This window comes from Staurois parvus, unplaced genomic scaffold (assembly GCF_062004578.1).
Source record: "Staurois parvus isolate SC_StPar_1 unplaced genomic scaffold, SC_StPar_1.0 ptg000108l, whole genome shotgun sequence".
Lineage (NCBI taxonomy): Eukaryota > Metazoa > Chordata > Amphibia > Anura > Ranidae > Staurois > Staurois parvus.
The window spans coordinates 2,353,272-2,375,197 of record NW_028317904.1 but is presented as its reverse complement, the minus strand read 5'-3'; the positions used below and the strand labels follow the sequence as shown (position 1 = coordinate 2,375,197).

At 39.8% G+C, this 21,926-nt stretch overlaps 1 protein-coding gene across 3 annotated transcripts in view; it reads left to right on the top strand.

Moving 5' to 3' along the window:
• Nucleotides 1-21,709, top strand: part of TRPM4 (transient receptor potential cation channel subfamily M member 4) — a 197,893-nt gene extending 176,184 nt beyond the window's left edge. For 2 of the 3 annotated variants that reach the window (XM_089671600.1, XM_089671602.1), the window contains exons 17-25: nucleotides 2,249-2,680; nucleotides 5,341-5,473; nucleotides 5,693-5,867; nucleotides 7,301-7,469; nucleotides 7,969-8,150; nucleotides 9,388-9,520; nucleotides 13,192-13,264; nucleotides 15,802-15,898; nucleotides 20,715-21,709. In XM_089671600.1, coding sequence (XP_089527726.1) covers nucleotides 2,249-2,680; nucleotides 5,341-5,473; nucleotides 5,693-5,867; nucleotides 7,301-7,469; nucleotides 7,969-8,150; nucleotides 9,388-9,520; nucleotides 13,192-13,264; nucleotides 15,802-15,897 — 1,393 coding nt within the window. In that variant the 3' untranslated portion in view covers nucleotide 15,898; nucleotides 20,715-21,709. Of the gene's footprint in view, nucleotides 1-2,248; nucleotides 2,681-5,340; nucleotides 5,474-5,692; nucleotides 5,868-7,300; nucleotides 7,470-7,968; nucleotides 8,151-9,387; nucleotides 9,521-13,191; nucleotides 13,265-15,801; nucleotides 15,899-16,710; nucleotides 16,740-20,714 lie in introns of all 3 variants that reach the window. The other variant, XM_089671601.1, reaches the window with a different exon arrangement.
• The last annotated feature ends 217 nt before the right edge of the window (nucleotides 21,710-21,926 follow it).

Here is a 21,926-nt window from a genome sequence, read left to right as displayed (position 1 = left end):
AATGTAAATCAAAGAAAACCAAGCTACTTTTATTCCTCCATGTAACAGTGGATAGTGCCCTTTGCCTCCTTGAAGACTCCTTAGCAGCCCCACCGCCAATCAACACTCTTCAATTAACATTTGCTGAGGTATTCACACTGGCCTCACTAGTTGTGCCATCTGCATCAGTGCAGCCAATGAGTGCAGTTCTCTCCCATTGTGCATCACTGCAACACCTCTGCCAAACTGTGTTTCTACATGTGAGCCTGGGAGGTCTCTGTGGGTACTAGGTCCACTTAGAATGCACTAACATTGGCATTTTTAACTGAGCCCGGGCACCCCCTTGTTCTCATCCATTTCTATGGTGTGAGTGCTCCGAACTGTGCTGGGAACTGTTAAGTGTACTGTGCCTGGGACCACTTGGAAGAGGTGGTTCTGAGCAAGATTAATTTGTGGCCCAGTACAGTTCTCTTCAGTGTGAGCACAAATTCATGCCTAAGCACAGAACTATCCATAGATCATTGAGCACAGAAGCGGGGATCATTATGGTCTTGTTGGCAGATCTGATGATGCAAGTTTTCTCAGGAATGCTTGCTTATAGTCCAGTGTGAGTGCAGAGCAGCAGGGTAGTGGGGAGGGGGACAGTTGAACTTGGGCAAGTTCGATGTTGCACAGTATGAGTGCACCCTAAGAGTGCTTTCCAGACTAAACTCTGGTTTGTCAGTGAAATTTAATCTTTACAGGAGGTCTATAACTTACAGGTAGACCTGAATGTTTTGTTTTATTGGGAAACTTTGTGACAAATGGATTTAATGTTGATAAATATAAAGGTATGCACTTAAGGGTACAACTGGGAAAGTCAATAAGTTGAGAAGAACCTGGGCGTTCTGGTAGATCATAGACTTAATAATATCATGCAATACCAAGATCTATAAAGTCGTTTTTAAAGCAGGCAACATACTTTCCTGTGTTAAGAGACACAATTTTGACCCTGCACAAAGCAATGTATCTCTGAAATCTTCAGTTCAGTTTTGGGCACCATTTCACTAAGGCTCACTTACACTTGTGCATAGGTGTGTGCAGCCAATTGCATTGGTACATGTGTGTGCATGTGTGTATGGAGTGCAGAGTTTAGGAGTACACTATGTACAGAGGGCAGAGTTCAGGAGTGCGCTGCGTACAGAGGGCAGAGTTCAGGAGTGCGCTGCGTACAGAGGGCAGAGTTCAGGAGTGTGCTGCGTACAGAGGGCAGAGTTCAGGAGTGTGCTGCATACAGAGGGCACAGTTCAGGAGTACACTGCGTACAGAGGGCAGAGTTCAGGAGAGTGTTGTGTACAGAGGGCAGAGTTCAGTTGTGCACTGCATACAGAGGGCAGTGTTCAGAAGTGCGCTGATTACAAAGGGCACAGTTCAGGAGTACACTGCTTACAGAGGGCAGAGTTCAGAAGTACGCTGCATACAAAGAGCAGAGTTCATGAGTATACAGCGTACAGAGCGCAGAGTTTAGGAGTACACTATGTACAGAGGGCAGCTATGTACAGAGGGCAGAGTTCAGGAGTGTGCTGTGTACAAGGGCAGAGTTCAGGAGTGTGCTGTGTACAAGGGCAGAGTTCAGGAGTGTGCTGTGTACAAGGGCAGAGTTCAGGAGTGTGCTGTGTACAAGGGCAGAGTTCAGGAGTGTGCTGTGTACAAGGGCAGAGTTCAGGAGTGTGCTGTGTACAAGGGCAGAGTTCAGGAGTGTGCTGTGTACAGAGGGTAGAGTTCAGGAGTGTGCTGCATACAGAGGGCAGAGTTCAGTTGTGCGCTGCATACAGAGGGCAGAGTTCAGGAGTGCTCTGATTACAAAGGGCACAGTTCAGGAGTACACTGCTTACAGAGGGCAGAGTTCAGGAGTACATTGCATACAAAGAGCAGAGTTCATGAGTATACAGTGTACAGAGCGCAGAGTTTAGGAGTAAACTATGTACAGAGCGCAGAGTTTAGGAGTAAACTATGTACAGAGGGCAGAGTTCAGAAGTGCGCTGTGTACAGAGGGCAGAGTTCAGGAGTGTGCTGTGTACAGAGGGCAGCATTCAGGAGTGCACTGATTACAAAGGGCACAGTTCAGGAGTACACTATGTACAGAGGGCAGAGTTCAGGAGTGGAGCCGTGCTTTTACAACCCCCAGCTAACCTACACCCCAACACACACACATGTCCACTTTAAATTCTCACGCAAATCAGTTTTTGGCATTGTTGTTGCAGATAATGTGTTTTGAATTTCTTTTTAGGGAGGAAATAATGAGGGAAAAAAGTGAACTTGTTGAGCTGAAACCTGGCAAGACAACTGACTTAAACTCAGAAGCCCCAGAAGTGGAAATCACTAAAGAGAAGCCCCGGCCGCAATGGATGAGGCGCTGGAAGCAGTTCTGGAGTGCCCCTGTCACTGCATTCTTTGGCAATGTAGTCATGTACTTTGCTTTTCTCTTCCTTTTCTCCTATGTGCTGCTCATGGATTTCAAAGAGCCTCCGCCCATTGGCCCAGCCACTTCAGAGATTATATTGTATTTCTGGGTCTTCACCATGGTTTGTGAAGAAATACGGCAAAGCTTCTTTGTGGGGTCAATGCCAGTGGCACAGAAGGTCAAGCAGTACTTGCAAGATTCTTGGAATCATGTGGACATCACAGCCCTGTTGCTTTTCATCATTGGTGTAATCTGCAGGTACATCAGCATGAAAACATGGCATTGTAAACCCTTCAAACTTATAAAGTGGATATTTCAAGTGGCTCTGTCATGCAAAATTTACATCTTATAATTGTCCTAATGGAACCTATAGATTATAGGATACATATCTGTTGCCTCAATTGATTTGGTGATCATTTGTTCATATTAAGGCACCATAAACCTTTTTGGCCTCAACATTGCTTTACACAGTTGCCAATGAACAGATTATTTTGTATGACAGGAAAGGAAGGCAAGGAAGTGGGGAACTGCATGTCTGCTCTCCCCATATCTCAGAGGTCCCAGTATTTTGTGAGGTGCCAGCAAACACTATGTAAGAATCTTTTCTCACATGATAGGCATAATCAGGTACCTTTTGATGACTACTATTCATCCCTAAGCTTACCCTTACATTATTGCAATACAACAACAGGTTCACGTTAACATTGTGCCATTTATTATAGATTACAACAGCTATTTATTATAGATTAATTACTTGCTGCCCAAGCTATTTCTGACACTTCTCACATTCACATAAAAACATGCATTTTTTACTAGAAAATTACTTAGAATCCCCAAAAATTAGGCATTTTCTGAAAGCAAAGGCCCTGGAGGAGAACATGTTGGTTGTTGCAATTTGTTATGTCCCACAATATTGGTGCAGCGATTTTTCAAGCACAATTTTTTTGGGGGAAAAAATACACTTTAATGAATTTAGTGCCCATAAACACAATATAATTCCCAATTGTTTGGTAAAATATAGAGGATGATGTTACATCTTGCTTTAAAATTGTACACACCTGTGGAATGGCGACAAACTATGATACTTAAAAACAATTCATATATGAAATTTTAAAAGCCTTTTCAGGTGAACAGTTTAGCATTAAACAGGTGGTCTGGTGCTAGAACTATTTCTCTTACTCTGTCATTTGCAGCAATACCTCACATGCAGTGCATTCACCATTTCCATGTGCATGCGGGTCCTATGAATGTGGTAGCATTTGCACATGCACATGTGCTTGGGGGATGGGGGCACTTTAATTTTTTCTTCACAGTGTCTCTTTAGTTTTTTTTTTAAATCAACTTTATTGCTATTACAACATCCCTTGTGATAGCATCTTCTGCCCTCCTGTCTTCAAAAACATCTGATCAAATCAAGATGGGTTTGATCAGATATTTTACTTGCCAGTAATGGCTTGTAAACAACAAACTGAACCTGGAAGTGACAAAATTCTTATCGCTTCCTGTTTCATATTTCATAGATACCATAGATGATCGGGGAATAGAAGTTCCACCTGCATTTCTGTGATGTGCCACTTTGACCACTGGTTTCAGCCATAGGCTCTCCAGTGGAAGGTTACATTTCTCTGCATATTCATTTGCCACTTCTCAAAGTGTAACTATGGACAAAATAAAAAAAAATGGTATACTGTATATGATGCAGTCTCTCAATGGCATTAAAGTGCTGATTTTGTTTTTTTCTGAGTCCCTCCTAACAGTATTATTACCTTTTCATCCTGCCAATAGACTCATTATTTGTCCATGTAACAGGCCAAGCTGTCCAGAAAAAGTGACACATACAAAGTTGGGATAAACCAAATAACCCTGGCAGGAGTGCTTTCAAACTTCAGATTCTGTTCATATAGCTTAAAACTTTTTTAAAAGGAAAAATACCTGTTGTAGCTGCTCTGTCTCTTACGTAAAGTTTTTTTTAAAACAACATGTGGACTACTCAGTCCACAATATAACAAAACTTCTGAGCTCAGCCAACAGATTTCTTCATCCACACAAACCTGGTTGATGGAGAATTCTCCCCGCAAGAACATTATTTACTGACTGCTGCACTCATTGCTTTCAAAATACACTGAACAGTGGACGATTTGAGAGAAGTTTTTTGACAGAAGTCCATCAAAATTTTGATTTCTGTCAAGCAGGGACAAACAAAGACTGACCACAATGTGGTTGTTCCTGAATTTTGGCTAGCGTATGGCCAGCTTTAAATGGTTTCTCACAACTTTTGCTGAACAGTTTGTTCTGTTACAAGAAGTGCAAAAATAACAGATCTGTTGGCAGTAATTGGTAATACAATACTGCTAATGTTGCAGAGGGACTCAAAAAGACAAAACCTGCTGTGTTAATGTTATTGCCAGACACCGTTATACTGTACTGTATTTGTATTTTTTAATATGCCCAAAGTTTCACTTTAGGAGCTTTGATGACTCTCTTTGCTTCTTGTATTGTGATTTCTTTGTTGAATAGGTATTTGTTAAGGGAAAGATTTTGGCTAGGGCAAATTTAGAGAAAAGTGAGTCTGCCTCAGGGGGATTAAATGAGTTCCATGAGATTATATCGCTGATATTTGCAAAAAAGTAATGTTTTGGGGGCTGGTGAGGTCCCCATTTTCAGATTTTAAATTAATGGGTCTGTTGGCATACAAGCTTTGTCTTTTATGGGTGCGAATACACTGTCCCTAATCTTCATTTCTTGGTTGTTTTGTAACCTACTGTAAGGTAGGAGGTGAACTCAGACCTACTTTATACTTCTCCTTAGCAGCCCAGTATATTCTTAGTTATTTTAGCTTATGACTTAATCATGGCATGTTTCAGGAGAGATTAGCTTGTATGGTAAATGTCCTAATAATCTATTCTGTCTTTTCACAGAATGTTTGAAGTTTCATATGAGTCAGGGCGGACCATCCTCTGCTTCGATTTCATGGTTTTCACTCTCCGGCTCATTCATATTTTTGCTGTGAACAAGCAGTTGGGGCCCAAAATCATTATTGTCAGAAAAATGGTAAGAACACAATAGACTACACTACAATTTGTCAAGAGCAGACAAGTAGCACAGTAAGCTGCAGTAGCCCATGGTCATGTCTCCATCCCAGCTGAGCAATGTGACAGGAATGTGTGAAATATAATATTTAGGCAATTTAAAAATACACATACTGTAAATGTATTTTCAACTGTTGGTATGGAATTCAACTTTAATATTTGTGTTTTTGTCTTACAACAGATGAAGGATGTATTTTTTTTCCTTTTCTTTTTGGGAGTTTGGCTGATTGCTTACGGAGTTGCCACAGAGGGTCTCCTTCACCCCAATGATATGCGTTTGGGCTGGATTTTCCGTCGTGTCTTCTATCGGCCCTACCTACAGATCTTTGGTCAAATTGAACTGAACAAGATGGACGGTAAGATGAAAAAAGACACATGATAAAGCGAGTACTGCTCCAAAAGTTCTTCACGTATCTGGCCTATTCATTCTTTCAAACATGACCACATAATCATTATTTTTTTAACCCTTAAACTGGGTACACACTATAGGAAAACTGGAAGAAAGAATTGGAAGCCCTATAGGGGCTTTAAAAGTGTTGCTTATAGAAGATTTAGGGTACAGGCTTTTGTTACTATTTTATGGGCACATGCAATTTCAAAGCTTGACATCTTTGGTGTCTATTTGGTGCAACCTCTTGTTATATAGTTTACCCAAACATTAGGTAAAATATTGGGTTTGTGTGTCCTAAAAAATGTTAGTGTATTTTTCACTGATATATTGCACTTGATAAACTGTTGCACTAATATTGTGTAACATAAAATATGGCACTACAATTATTTTATTCTCCAGGGTCTCTGCTTTCAGCAAATATATAATGTTTTGTGGGTTTTAAGTAATCATCAGGCCTAAAATAATTTTTTAATGTGTGCAAAACGAAAAAAAAAAGGCAAGAACAGCTTAGAATCGATGCTACCTAATAACATCATTACCGCTTTCCCACTGGCCATATGCACATATGTGGCCTCTTGGCGGGTAGGCCTTAATGCCGAGAGGTCGCATATATACTTACCTAAAAATAAACAGAGCTGTGCTGAGAGCATGTGCCCTTACTAACGGAAAGTTCTTGATCTCTACTTGCGATTAGGAGCTTTCTGATCATGTGACTGCTGTTACAGCCAATCAGTATGGTCATATCAGAAACCCTGCTCCACCTCCCAGCATCTGAAGGGCTGGGTGGTGCCCGTGCCAAGAGGTTAAGGATGCATAAAAAGAACAAATTACAAAAAGAATGACAGTCTTTATTTCCTAGTTGACCCTTGCTGTCCCTGTCATTTTTTAATATAATCATGTAAACTTTCACAGCGCACAATGTTTTTTTATTAACTGATTCTTGACTGCCCTATAGCAGAACTACTGCTACAGGGCAGCAGGGCTGCGCAAAATCAAGTGTATATATACATTGGTGGCTACAGCTGTTGATCACCGGGTCCTGGATGATTTTTTACATTTTTTTACTGGACTTGTTTAATAGCAAAAAGTAAAAAATATTGTTTTTCTTTTAAAAATTGTCGGACATTTTTGTTTATAGCGCAAAAAATATAAAACGCAGAGGCGATCAAATACCACCGAAAGAAAGCTCTATTTTTTGGGGAAAAAGGACATACATTTTATTTAGGTGCAGTGTTGCATGACTGCACAATTGTTAGTTAAATTAACAGAGCGCCCTATCGCACAAAATGGTCTGGTCAGGAAGGGGGGTCAATCCTCTGGAGGACAATACTTAATAACCTTGGTATAATGTAAATAGTATAATATACATATTTTTATTTATTTGTTTTGTTATTGTAGCCGGAATGCTGACAATTGACAACTGCACAAATGACCCTGTGGCTATCATGAATGAAGAGTTACCCCCATGTCCCAACACTTTTGCCAACTGGCTTGTGATTTTGCTTCTGGTTGTGTTCTTGCTTGTTGCCAACATCCTCTTGCTGAATCTACTGATTGCCATGTTCAGGTAACTAATGCATAATTTTTTTAAAGGTAGCCTCTGCCCAAAGCAGACAATTCACTGCTGGCTGAAGTTTGGTGGCTGGTGGCAGTTGGTGTGCTTCAGTTTCCCCAGCCGTTCTTCTGTGGTGTTCTGCTGCTAGTAACTTTCCAACGTCATTATGTTGGTAATCTTTCCACACACTGGGGGAGATTTACTAAAACTGGAGAGTGCAAAATCTGGTGCAGCTCTGCACAGAAACCAATCAGCTTCCAGGTTTTATTGACAGAGCTTGATTGAACAAGCTGAGGTTAGCAGTTGATTGGTTATCATGCACAGCTGCACCGGATTCTGAGTGCTCCAGTAATTTCCTGTGTTGTATTCACAGCTACATCCTCTGATTTCCGCATGGAATAGATGTAGTTACTTATGTGTTTTACATAAGGAAGATTGTAAGATGAGGACACAATAATCTGTACTTTTCGCAGTACTGTGCTATTTATCTCCTGCGCCTTTTTTCTTACAGCTACACCTTCTCCAAAGTGCAAGGCAACAGCGATATCTACTGGAAGTTCCAGCGATACAACCTAATTGTGGAGTACCACAACCGCCCAGCACTGGCTCCACCCTTCATCATCATCAGCCACATTCACACCTTCATCAAGCGCAAGATTCGCAAGGTGGAATCACAGAAGATAAGACATTTCAGTACGTAATGGCTCATGCATAGAGGCTAGGCAGTTTATCAAGAGAAAAAAGTGACAATTAGTATTTTAAAAAAAAAAAGAAAAAAAAAATCTCAGTACACACACTCATTAATAAAAGAAGAGTGGAGGGGAACTAAAACTTTTATTTTATTGTATTACAGTTTGCTGTTTTTTCTCTCGATAAGCATTTTCTACTTATAGGAAAAATAGACAGTCAGCAGAAGGCCACAGGTTCTGTATACTTCTAGAGTTTGCCCCATAGGTCTCGATAATACATGGCTATAAAAGAATATGGGGACGAGGAGGAAGCAGTGTATAGTATGTGGAATTTTTTGAGCAATTAAGCAAAACAATTAGGCCTCTTTCTCATTGGGGGGGGGGGGGGGGGCAGTGAAAACAAGTAACTGAGCCATGGTTTTATCACTCCCTAGCGACCCACCTAAAGAGTAAAATATTGGAAAAGCCTGTTCACTGCCATTAACTTTGATGCAGCAGTGCCGAGTTGACAGGTGTGATCGCCAGTCAAGTCAATGGGGCCATGCTACAACCACGAGCCAAACACTTGGCTCGTTGCTGCTTTGCATTAGTCCAATTTTAAGTTGACAATTGGCAAGGAAAAAACAGCCATTCAAGAGACAACAGGATTGCCTCTTAACAGTGGCTGCTTAGCCGCTCTTAACATAATATAAATTAGCATCACAAGACTTTGGGTGCTTGAACACTGAAATTCTCTACTCCAAGGCTCTTCTCTTCTCCACCACTCAAACTTGAGGTGCTAGGGGCAAAATGAGCTGTCCATGTTCACGGAATGAATGCAGAAAAGGAAGTTGCCACAACAAAAGAATCACTAGTATTGGTGTTTGTGTAGGAAATCCACAGGCATAATTTGACAGTCCCTGCCCCAGGACTGCTCCTCTAATGGGTGAAACCCAATAGAGCTTAGTCATAGAGTGTTGTAGCTCTACAACTAAACCCTATTAGGTGAAATGCATGAGGGTGTGCTTGTGGACTTCCTACACAAAAAACACACATACTTCTGACCCTTTTAGTGTTCGGCCACTTTCTTTTCAACATCTTAAGAGTGATTATTTTAAAAGTGTAATTCCAAAAGCCATGCTGATCTCAATGTTAAGGAAAATTTGGAAGAACTAGTAAGTAGATTGAGACTAACTGAGGTTTCTTTTGGGTTAGACCCTATAATTTGTAAACTTGCCAGTAAGGAACATTTTGTTTTGTAGTGTTGGAATTGAAGGAGCCTCTAGACAGCAGGATGCTAACATGGGAGGCTGTTCAGAAGGAGAACTACCTGGTGAATATAGCCAAATACAAAAGGGACAGTGATTCAGAGCGCCTCAGACGAACGTCACAAAAGTAAGGATTTAAAATTGGAGCTCAGCTATTGCTGTTTTGTAGTACCAAACGTGATATTTTGTAATCACTGGGAGGAAACTATAACTAGGAAAATGCAGATGGAGTATGATTTGTCAGTATTTCTACCAAAAATCAGCAACTGTTTCTGTGATTAGATGCTTACTTCTTTTGCTCTCATTTGTTAAAGGAAACCTGTAAGTGTAAACTGTAACAATGGAATTATTATTTATACAGTTATGTAGTTAGTCTGGTTAAAAAAAGAAAAGGCACAAGTCCATCTAGTTCAACCAGTATGAAAACACACACATAGAAAACCCCCATATACACAATCCTATACTCACAGGTGATCCAGAGGAAGGCAAAATAGACAATAAAGCATGATCCAATTTGCTCCAGGAGGGAAAAAAATGAATTCCTATTCCCCAGGAGGCAGTCAGGTATTCCCTGGATCAACTACCCTTGGTGTACCTATAAATATTAGTATCCAGTTATATTTAGTGTATTTAGGAATGTATCCTGTCCTTTGTTTAAAAAAAAAAAAAAATCAAATGAGCTGGCCAGAACGAGTTCTTGAGGGAGACTATTCCATATGTTCACAGCTCTTATTGTGAAGAAGCCTTTCCATATGTGGAGGTAAAAAATGTTTTTTCCTCCAGAAGTAAAGAGTACCCCCTTGTCCTCTGTGATGATGACCTCAGGGTGAATAACTCTACACCGAGTTCACTATATGAACCACTGATGTATTTATACATGGTGATCATATCCCCCTTAATGTCCTCTTCTCAAGAAAGAATAATTCAGTTCCTCTACTCTTTCCTCATAGCTGAGCTCCTCCATGCCTTTTTGTTAATTTGGTTGCCCTTCTCTGTACTTTTCAGTTCCCCAATATCTTTTTTGCGAACAAACACCCAAAACTTAACTACATATTCTAAATGAGGTTTTACTAATTATTTGTACAGCAACAAAATGATCTCTATCTCTCTCTCTCTCTGGGGTCTTTACCTCTTTTAATGCAAGAAAGAATTTTGCTAGCTTTAGAAATTGCAGCTTGGCATTATATGCTACTATTAGGCCTATGATCTAACAGAACATGCAGATCCTTCTCCACCATTGATTCCCCCAGCTGTTCTCCTCCTAGTATGTATGATGCATGCATGTTTTAGCCCCAAGTGCATAACTTTACATACATCAATATTAAACCTAATTTTCCACAGAGTTGCCCGATCAAACAGTTCATTGAGGTCCATTTGTAAGTTGGAGACATCCTGTAAGAACACTGCTCCGCTACATAGCTCGGTGTCATCTGCAACAATTAAATTGTATTCTTAATCCCAAACTCTGTATTTATAAATATAATAAAAAGTAAGGGTCCCAACAATGAACCTTGAGGTATACCACTAATAACCTTAGACCATTCAGTATATGAAACATTATTCTCTATTCTCTGAATACGGTCTCTTATCCAATTATAAACTGAATTTTCCAAGCATGTAGACTTTAACTTACACATTAGCTGTGTGTGGTGAACTGAGTCAAATGCTTTGCAAAATCCATGTATACTATATCCACTGCGTCCCCTTTGTCTAAATTTTGCTTACTTCCTCATGAAAGAAATCAGATTTGTTTGACAACTTTGGTCTTTCATAAACCTATGCTGTCTATTGCTTAACCACGTCCTACCCAGCCAATGTACGTCCCGGGTGGGAGCCTCCTCGTTCCAGGAGGATGTACCCTCTTTCCAGAAGCATGCAGCGGCGCAATCTGTGACTCTTGTGTCCACCGTAATTGGCCCTGGTATCATGTGATTGCTGTGACCAATTACAGTGATCACAATCAGCAGTAGTAAACAAGGCTGTCAATTCATGACACCATTTTTTACTACAATGAGATCTCTGTGATTGGTCACAGCAATCAAATGGTACAGAGAGGATCACAGCGGCCCTGTACCATGTAATTGCTGTGGTCAATCAGTAAAATCATAGAAGTAAACACTGGTCTCAGGAATTGATGCCAGACACATAAAGTATTGCTTATACAGTGAACATCACTGTAATAAGCAATCATCACGTAAAAAAAAATCCTGATCAACCCCCTCCCCAAAAGTGATATGGTGTTACTACTATAGTGACATTGTACTGCTGCGATCATGTACAATGGCTGGCTGCTCTGATATCACTTGTGTCAGTGCGGCCAGCTATTATCTCTGATCACCACGACAGCAGTACAATTTTACCGGACCAATCATGCCAGTCAGTATCCCTAATCACTGCCACCCACTCAGTGTCCCTAATCACCACCACACCAGTCCCAGTGTCCTGATCACAGCCATGCCAGTCATATTGTCCCTAATCCCTGCCACATCAGTTACAGTATCCATGATCACCACTACACCAGTCATATTGTCCCTCATCACTGCCACATCAGTTACAGTGTTCCTGACCACTGCCACACCAGTTCCAGTGTCCTTGATCACCTCCACACCAGTCCCAGTGTCCATGATCATCACCATCCAAGTTATAATTTCCCTAATTACCTCTACACCAGCTACAGCATCCCTTATCACCATTACACCCCTTGGGCAGTCCACTGCTTCCCACCAAACCAGAGACATCAAAGGCTAGCTATATCCAGCTCCAGGTGGTATAACTGGATCTGGGGTTCCCAAATACATAAAAACATTTCTAGTCTGGAAAACTTCTAGAAGACTAGACATACACTTGCTAACCATTATATTGTCTCTTTGAGCTCAAGAAATTGTATGAGATGCCGTTTTCAGTTTCTAGGAGCTATGTGACTCTTCTGATCTCCATGCTTATTTCAGTTTAGTGACCCACAAAATATTAAAGTTAGCTGTAATAGGCAGCATTAACAGCCTTGATATCTCTCTCTTTCCTTAATATCAGTCAGGAAGTCGTACTTAGAGAATAAACAGAAGTACGTATTGGTGCAGGAGAGGTAGTAGTGGGTATGCGAACTGTAAAGAGTTTTTAGAGGTGTGTAAAAACGTTTTCAGTTATAGGAGAGCATGGGGGCTGCTCCATATACCGGGGGGGAGAAAAAAGGGGGAGGGTGGGGCGAGAAATATATATAGTATATGGTAGTATAGGAAGGATATTGCAGCTCGAGTAGTTCAAAAGGTGGAGGAGTCTTGTAGTTCAGGTAGTGATGGGCAGGAAGGGGGGATATGGTGATAAAAAAAAAAATATATATATATATATATATATATATATATAACACCGGCGTGAGGCCGCACTCTCTAGAGTAAACCGGAACTCTGTGTGGAGAGAATAGAGGAAAAAGAGAGAGGTGCGCCAGACTAAGTGCAGTAAAAATGGTAACTGTTTATTGCACACAAGATATTTAAAAACTCACAAGATGTGGGTAAAATTCAGGCATCAGGTTATAGATATAGGACGTCATCTACCTCAGCTATCCACTCCAGATGTCCACCCTAGATGACGTCCTATATCTATAACCTGATGCCTGAATTTTACCCACATCTTGTGAGTTTTTAAATATCTTAAGTGCAATAAACCGTTACCATTTTTACTGCACTTAGTCTGGCGCACCTCTCTCTCTCTCCTCTGTACTTAGAGAATTTAGATGCCTTGTCTGCACTAATCAGTCAGAGTAAACCAACCCCAGTCAGTCACATTTTCTTACTTCTACAGGGTTGACACTGCATTGAAACAACTCAATGAAATCAAGGAACATGATCGGAGGTTGAAAGCACTGGAGGCAGAGGTAAACATACTAAGCTATGTTATGAGGAATAACCAGAATATCCGTATGTCTAAAATATGGACAACATTGCATGTTAATGAAAAGTCTGTAACCCGAACATATCAAGCTTAGACTGAACTGAGATGTTCAAACTTTTAATGGGCAATGAGGGCTGCACTTGCAACACACTGGAAAAAATATGTATAGGGTACAATATGGATATATAGAGTATGGTTATATATTTAAAAAGCCCAAGATAATTTCACAGTGCAAAATCCCAAAATTGATTTTGCAAAAAGCCATTTGAATTGTTAGTTAAAATGCAATATTATTTGCAGAATCATACCAATAATAAGCTTAAAATAAATGTAAAATGTGGTTACTCATTCACTTCAAAAACTGTTTGTTTTATGGTAAAACTGTCATTGAAATGACTTGTAGAAAGGGCAAAGAGGAAATGCAGTAAGATCATGCTGTGGGGATAATGCCAAAAATAATTCCTGGAGGAATGCTGCAACCAGATCTGAAACAAGGCCCTCTGGCACCCAAGGCAAGGATACCAAAACCTGCCCTCCTGTACACCTCCCCTTGTCACTCAATGACCAACATTAGTATGAATGAATGCAATAATAACCCCCTAGCATTGGTGTCAGTGATATTGCTGTTAACTCCCCTTCTGCACTGGTTTTTAGAAACAGTGCTATTTAATCTCCCACACTGGTGATCAGTGGCAGTGTTTTTAAGCCCCTCTCCCCCTCCTCATTGTTGATCAGTACGGTGGCAGTAAAACCCATCTTACCTGATCATGTGCTCCCACACCTTGCTCTCTCTCTCCTCAAAAAGGCCAGGAGTGTACTTGTTTGTTTCATTGCCAGGTGCTGAAATGCAGAGAACAGTACCCCGCTACTGTCCTGAAAATTTCACAGGTGACGGACCCAGCCCAAGACATAGTGGGTTGTAATCAGAATGCCACATGTTGGGCACTACTGTCATAAAGCAATATTTTAGCACCGTAATTCTTAGAGGCTGCATTAGTTTTATTTTTTTAGAATTTCTTCTCTCTGTCTACACCTGGTGATCTGGCCGGTAACATTTCCTGTATTAGGGTGCCTACATTCTAGATGACAGAGCAACAGAGACACCTTTAGACAGCAGCATTGCCAGTTTGGGGGGGGAGAGTAGTGTTAGCTGGAGTTTGACTATAATTTTTAAATGTATTTAAATCTGCTAGTGCATCTAACCCTTTTTAAGCATTTACAGCAACAGGTTTTTTGGGGGGAACAAAGGTTTTAAATAAATACAGTAAATAAAAGCTGGCCATTGTAAGAATCCCTGTGCTTGTTAAATGGTTTGTCTCAACCCTCTATCTGCTCTATCTGAAGAGGCTTTACTAGATTGCCAAACTGTAATGCTGTAATGCTTTTAGTTTGAACTTTTAAGGCTAGTCACACGTGTCCATTTTTATGCAGCAAAACTCATTTAGCTACATAAAGATGCATTTTAAGAAGAAACGTCATTTTTCTGTGTGGCTGGTTCACATTGATACCCTGCTATATTGTGTGAAAAGGAAACTGTTATGGCCAATTCACACCTTGCCACATGCTGTAACACACAACAGTATGAGTCCAGTCTCAATGTTTGAAATTACCTAGATTTTCTTTACACAGAATGAAGAACAATAGATCTGCCCATATACTGTAAGAGTTTAATGCAAAACTAATCACCAAGGATCATTGTTTTCTGACACCTCAACTTCCAGCTGCACTTTTCATAGTGCTAGCTTTTCACCAAGGTCCAACATTCCTTTGCTCTTTAAGATGCTGAGAAATATATGTACTGATGTGCATTGGTGTATCAGTCTTTCTGGTTACTTACAATAGTTTACATATTACTATGTTTATGAGGACGTTGCTGTGCACATGCATCCTGCAAATCTGGAAAGGTGAACACTGTCTGGATGCAAAGACATGCCCTGCAAAATGATTTCACCAACTGGAGACGTTGCTCAGTTTCATGACAGGCACTGTACAGAGCAGGCAAAAACAAACAGTTCTCCGGAAGGTGGTCACTGGTCAGCAATGTGGGTTCTCATAGATCACTGCATCAACTGAGAACTTGTGACCTGCGCCATGGCTTAGGATACTGTATGTAAAAGGTGTTTTTACAAATATAGTGACAAATGTAAAGATTACATATTTTTTATGTTGGCTATTTATTACTTGTATGAAATTATTATTTCAGAAGAATAACGTGTTTTGCAGTAGCAGGTCCAATTTAAAAACTATGGCCATATTTTTATTATTGTCTGTATATTCATCAGTTCCTGCTAACACCCTGTTACATCCTGACAGAGATTCTAACCTTTCCCTACTCTAATTAAAATTTGATTCTCTGTTGGAGAGAGATCCCCTCACTTCCTATGAAAGTGTTGGGGACAGGAAGTGAGGAAATATTTGCCAGACAGAGATGGATTCTAATGTTTTAATGTTTCATTTAGAAAACCTTGTGGCAAGCAATGGCATAGAAGAGTAATCAGAACTTTTTTTTTTTTTTTTTAGCTTGAATACTGTGGTAAGGCACTTTCATGGATAGTTGATGCCCTTCAAGAAAGTGACATGGTAAAAAGCACTAAACCACCTCCAGCCTTTAAGTAAGGTAAGCAGAAAGAATCACTTTCAGCAAAAAGAATCACTTTCAGCTATACCTCCAGTTCCAAAAAACAATCAACTGGTTTCTGGAAATGTTTTTTGCAAAACTGATTGTCCTATCAGCAGTTGTGCATACATTCAGTAAAGTATATATTTTAAAAATCCTCCATACCTAAAATGAAAAGGCAAAAGTAGTTGTGTTACCAACTTGAGCAATTCAAACATTACATTAAACATGTAATAAAAAAACAGAGATTATCTCCAGTGAAATGCACATTTCAAATACCCAATAAAACTAGAGAAATATGTCTGGTTTTTCTTCCCTGCCTCAGATCCTCTCTGCTGGTCCTTTAATGTGATAGGAAGATTTATTAAATACTAGTGTAGCTGTTTTTCATCACTCATTTGTTTCCTTCTTCATGCCACTAAAACACAATGCACCTGTATGGTAAACTTAAAGCTGAGCCTCCATAAAGGTGCATGGGACCATAGTATATTCTTTGGCAAAGCCACCACTGAGTATGGTGCAAGTGGGGCCCCCTGTTGAGATTAACTCCCCAGTTAGTGTGACTCCCAACCGAGATTAACCATTTCCCCAGGCATAGCACTCACTGAACTGTACGTCTTGTACTAGCCATAGTCCAGTTCTTGGATGTCTTTTGAAGGTTTATTGCAGGAACAGGGGTGGGTGGAATACCAAAATGGTGGCTCATCTTCTAAGAGCTGAATGTCCATGGCTACAGCTCAAACTTCTTCTGTGTATAGCAGACAGAAGTAGCATCCAGTTCAACAGACCTTCCTGTGTTTTTTTTGTTCCAGATGGTGATTGAAGAGTCAGGCCAGTGGAGGTACAAATGTTACTCTGTTGTTCTTAAATATATTACTTCTGCTGCTGAAGCAACATGGGGGAGATCCCAGACCAGGGTACCAGTTCCAGTGTTATTCCAATGTCCCAGCAATATCCATTTAACAGCAAATGCAGTATGGGCTGGGTTCTCTGTAATTAGGTAGCACATGGTGGCAGGACAAGACTTAATACTGAGGCAACAGCATGTAGGCAAAAGACCCCTCTAGATGTCTGCTCAGGATATGTGGTAAAATTGGTCCCAACCTACTGAATAAAATCTTTGTTGATTGGCAAGCTAATCAACTTGCAAGGCCAGCCCATGCTGCATCCCTGGCTAAACCCTCTGAAGCTTTCATGAGAGACTGATGACATGGGAAGCCCTTGAGAACAATCCAGAGGAAAAACTACAGCAAAAGATAAGCTCGGTACACATGTACTGATGTTTGGCAGGTTAAGCAGGATCCAGCTGAATTTTGGTAAGGGTGTACTTCTCTCTGTTCAACAGAAGACAGTCTAACAACTGACTTCTGTGGAACGGTACTGCTGGAAAACCAATATTCAGACAGTGCATGCAGTTCTGATCAGTGTATTATGACACAGACTCTACTTTATACATAACTGCAGAATAAACAGGCCCTGGGGAACCCATCCCTAAAATAGGGAAGGCTAAGGACTTTATAGACAGCAAGGCCGAGCTTGGTTTCTAGTAAATGGAGGATTAGCGTATAATTTCCATTGACTATATATTTGAATCTACCGACCTGATGCTTGTGTAGCCAGATGCTTGGTTATAAGGAGTGAGTTATGACATTGCCTGCAGCTGTTTTTTAAACTACAGCTGAACTGATATGCTGGATTTAGCATTGATGCTTCCTGCCACCAGGGGGAGTGGCAAACTAAGGGTCCCCTGTAGACTTCTATGCAAGCAGCATTGGAATCTAAGAGTTGAAATTCAGGCCTGCAGGCTGCAGGCCTGTGTGGACCCTTGGACTTTAGTTTCTAGAGGGGAGATGGAGACAGAGGCTGTTTTACCCTGGCTGTCAGATGAACTAGGTCTCTTTGCCACGGGGAACTGTAGTGGACACCTCTCCCTGTCTGGGTTTGTGCCCACCTCACACAAGCCAATGACCTGATCAGAGATCGAGGCCCTATGCACTAAGAACTGGAGAGAGGGAGAACAGATCGGAGTGACCAGAGACTGAGGACTGAGTCACTGCAGGATACAGTCGCTTGCTGCACAGGCACTGAAACATTGTAGCCTGGTGAACTAAGGATCAGAGTCAAACCAGAGGGCACTTGCACAGCTGAACTTTTGCAGCTGTTTTGCTGGATTAGAGGGTGGGCCTTTCGGCCATAAACAGTTTCATGGAGACTAAGCGTCTGGGGATTAGACACTTATTCAACAGTTTATACCACTGCATGCAGATTCCACTGGGACTATATTCATGTGCACCATCATCAAGACTGGACCCCAACAATAGTCAGCTGAAGATCCAGGGCTAAGGGCTGTCTCTTTAGAGAAGCTGCTTTACAAGCACTCTAGTCATTGCCTGTAGAAAAGTAATATAGCTGCAGTAGATAGTTTAGTTAGTTTGGTTTCTATGGAGAAGTGAGCCAGATTTTGCACTATCTAGCTTTAGTAAATAAACCCCATAGTGTAATATGTCCACATACACCATACAATCACTGTCTCTTATGATAATGTGCTCACATAAGTGTGACAATATCCATTGTGCATCATCCAGTGTAAATCACTCTCCAGATCCACATGCTAAAATACCCTTACCAAACTAGTACATCCTTAGTATTCATGCATCCATCAATAAATCTTTTTCTTCCCCTCTCAGTCCAGACATGCTCCTAATTACTTTAGCCCTTGTGAGATATCAATCAAGAACAAAATAAACAATATAGTGTAATCCGTTTCACAAATAGACAATTATATAAAATATATGTGCTCAAATGAGTTGAATCAAATCGCCATGTGCACTCCCATCTTCATACATCAATTTAGTTTAAATTGCCCAAGTATATGACAGGTTTACTGTAAATGTATGTGAATGAGCTACTATTAAAAAGGAGGCGTTAGAATGGCAATTTTTATCCAGTGAGATTTTAGACAGGAAGTCAGCTGCATATTGGAATATGTATCCATAAATATTGTTCAAAACTCTTTTTTGCATGTTCCTAGATTTCATTTGGTAAGGCAAACCAATTTAAACTAAAATTGTTAAAATAATTAATTTACTGATTTTGTTCTGTAATGCTTGTACAGACTTTTGAATCATTTATTATGACCAATGTGAAAAGTTGAGATTTTCTTTTTTTTTTTGTTTGTTTACAAACTATATATTAAGAATGTACCATAAAAGACTTCAGTATAAAATATATAAGAATGGTGTTACAATCTGGTGATAAAAAAGTAACATAGTCTCGCAATTGCAACGTGACAGTATGAAGAAAAGTGGAGATTTTTTTTGTAGATAATGCTGTATAAGTGCCAACATTCCATGCTCACACTTAATAATAATTTGAATACCTTTCAGTGGTCAAAATTAATATTTCAAAAGTCTGTAGACATAACAGGACATTTGTTAAACTCAATGGGCTTGTGTCTTTCAACCTATGTAAATCAGGTCATTATTAAAAAAATTATTTCACGTAAATCACTACTTTCAGACATTCGAGGCATTAAGTTTTAAAACTTGCTCTCCAGACATTTTACCCCCTTGCCTGAGCAGGACATTTTTTGCAATACGGGGCTGCGTTAATTTAACTGACAATTGCAGGTCATGCAACACTGCACCCAAATGAAATTTATGTCCTTTTTTTCCCCACAAATAGAGCTTTGTTTTGGTGGTATTTAATCACCTCTGCAGTTTTTTTACTTTTTGCACTATAAACAAAAAAAGACTAACAATTTTGAAAAAAAAAAATTTCTGCTATAAAACATATCCAATAAAAAAAAATTAAAATTTCGAATTTCTTTATAAATTTAGGCCAAAATGTATTCTGCTACATATTTTTGGGTAAAAATAATTGTATATTGATTAGTTTGTGCAAAAGTTATAGCGTCTACCATGGTACATATACTGGAATTTTTTTTTTTTTATATGCTAGTAATGGCAGCGATCAGCAACCTACAGTGGACTGCGATATATTGGCAGACATTTTTACACCAACTGACACTTGTAAACATAGATGCAGCTCTGTTCTTCCTCCCTAACTGAGGATCTGCAGGTGTCGGCAAGCAACTGATCGGTTTGTGCTGTGACCTTTCGCTGCAGAAGTGATCCTCTGGTGGTGCACACGTGCCCCCCCGTGTGGCGGAGGTGAAAAAATCACATATATACTGCATTTTGCACAGGAATGCCACCCTGTAGCAGAAAAACTACTTATAGGGAGGATGTAAAGTCGTTAAAGTGCCTAAAATGCTAACTTTCTGTGTTGTCTACAATAACCTCCTAGATTGTAAGTGCCAAGGAGAAGGGCCCTCCTAACCCTGTTGTATTGAACTGTATTGTTGCTGTATTGTCTCCCATTATATTGTAAAGCGCTGAACAAACTGTTGGCACTATTTAAATCCTGTATAATAATAATAACCAACTATATTCTTCCCGAACATAATTTGCATAAATGCTGGTGTAGCAAACAGATTACAGGTGTCACTATTTGCAGTGCATGAGTGGTTGCTCTTGGCAGTACATTGTGTGTATCTTAAAGGAGAACTAGTTCATAATTTTAAAAAGAACATTTGGTTATAAAATAAAGCTGATATCACTAAAACACGAATAACACTTTCCTTAGAATTACTAACATAAGTATTTGTAACTACCTAACAGTGCTTGGGCCTGGATGTAGAAAATGTTTTTCTATAAAAGCCAGGATAATTTTTGATGCAGCAGCATTGTATTTGTAAGATGACAAGCAATAAAAATCAATTTATTTGAGCTCAGTTGTGTTTTTTCTTTTCCAGGTCATGCTGTGGAACATTTCCTGTGTACTGCCAATAATAGGAGAATAATACTTCATGCATTCAGTGCTGCACTGGATAGGAAGTTTGGTTGGCCTAATGATGGAAGATCGGACTTTTTAAAACAAACTTTTCTAGTAACTGCCATGTCTATCCTAATCAATCCAGGCTCCGTCACAGTGCACTGTATATTTCTAGATTTCATTTTGACACATGAACTGAAGCTCTTTACTGTCAAATGAAACATGTATATAAACAGAAGCAAATCTGTAAAAGTATAATGTTTTAGTTTTGTCTGATATTTTAATTGTACGTTTGCCATTCCTGTTGTAGCACCAGCCATTTTGTGCACTGGAACCATGTTCAGCTTGTATGTTTGCTAGTAATGAGTAACGCCACTGAAACTGATTGGTTGAGTGGTTGTGGGGCATGTAACATATATGAACGTGAGCCATTTCAGTGGGATTTTAACTTATTTTTAATATGTTTACTGCAAGTATAAAAACAAATGGCAGCTCCATATGCTACGTCTTTATCATGCCTTCATACCCATTAATTTTTTAAAATATAAAAAATGCAATGTCCAGTTTGATATGTTTTTTGTTTCAGTGCAAAACAGTTTACATTTTTGAAGGTTTTATTTTTTTAAATTATTATTTCATTTGCACAATACATTAATCTCCTCACTTCAACAGGTGACTTAAAGTGGAGTTTAATCAACCTAAACCTAAAATGTGTCAAGTACACATTTTGCTCACAAAATGGCTGCAGTCTCTGCTCTCTAATACGTAAACTTTGAAACCTTAGTCTCCTTTTATAGAGCATGAAAGTCAACAATGCCATTTTGGGCATGGTGAGTTCTGAATTAAAATACTTACTGATTTTAGTATGCCTGGAATACCATTTTCATTTCAATACTGTTTCTTTTTTAAAACTCTATTCATTTGTTTTGTGGGGGGGGTTGCATCTTGTCCAATAAAAAATGGATATATAAGTGACCAGATGTCATTTGGTACTTTTGAAGTAGTCCTGAAACAATTTATAGTTTGTTAGGTCAAAGGAAGAGTTATCATTGGGTAATAGTACATTCCGGGTGATGGGGTACTAGGCTTTTATCAATCAGGAGATTTTCTAATGGGAGCCTATATTCATCTACTGTAGCAGTGACTCAGAAAAAGACATAAGTTTTCAGGGTCACAACCTACCCTGCGCAAA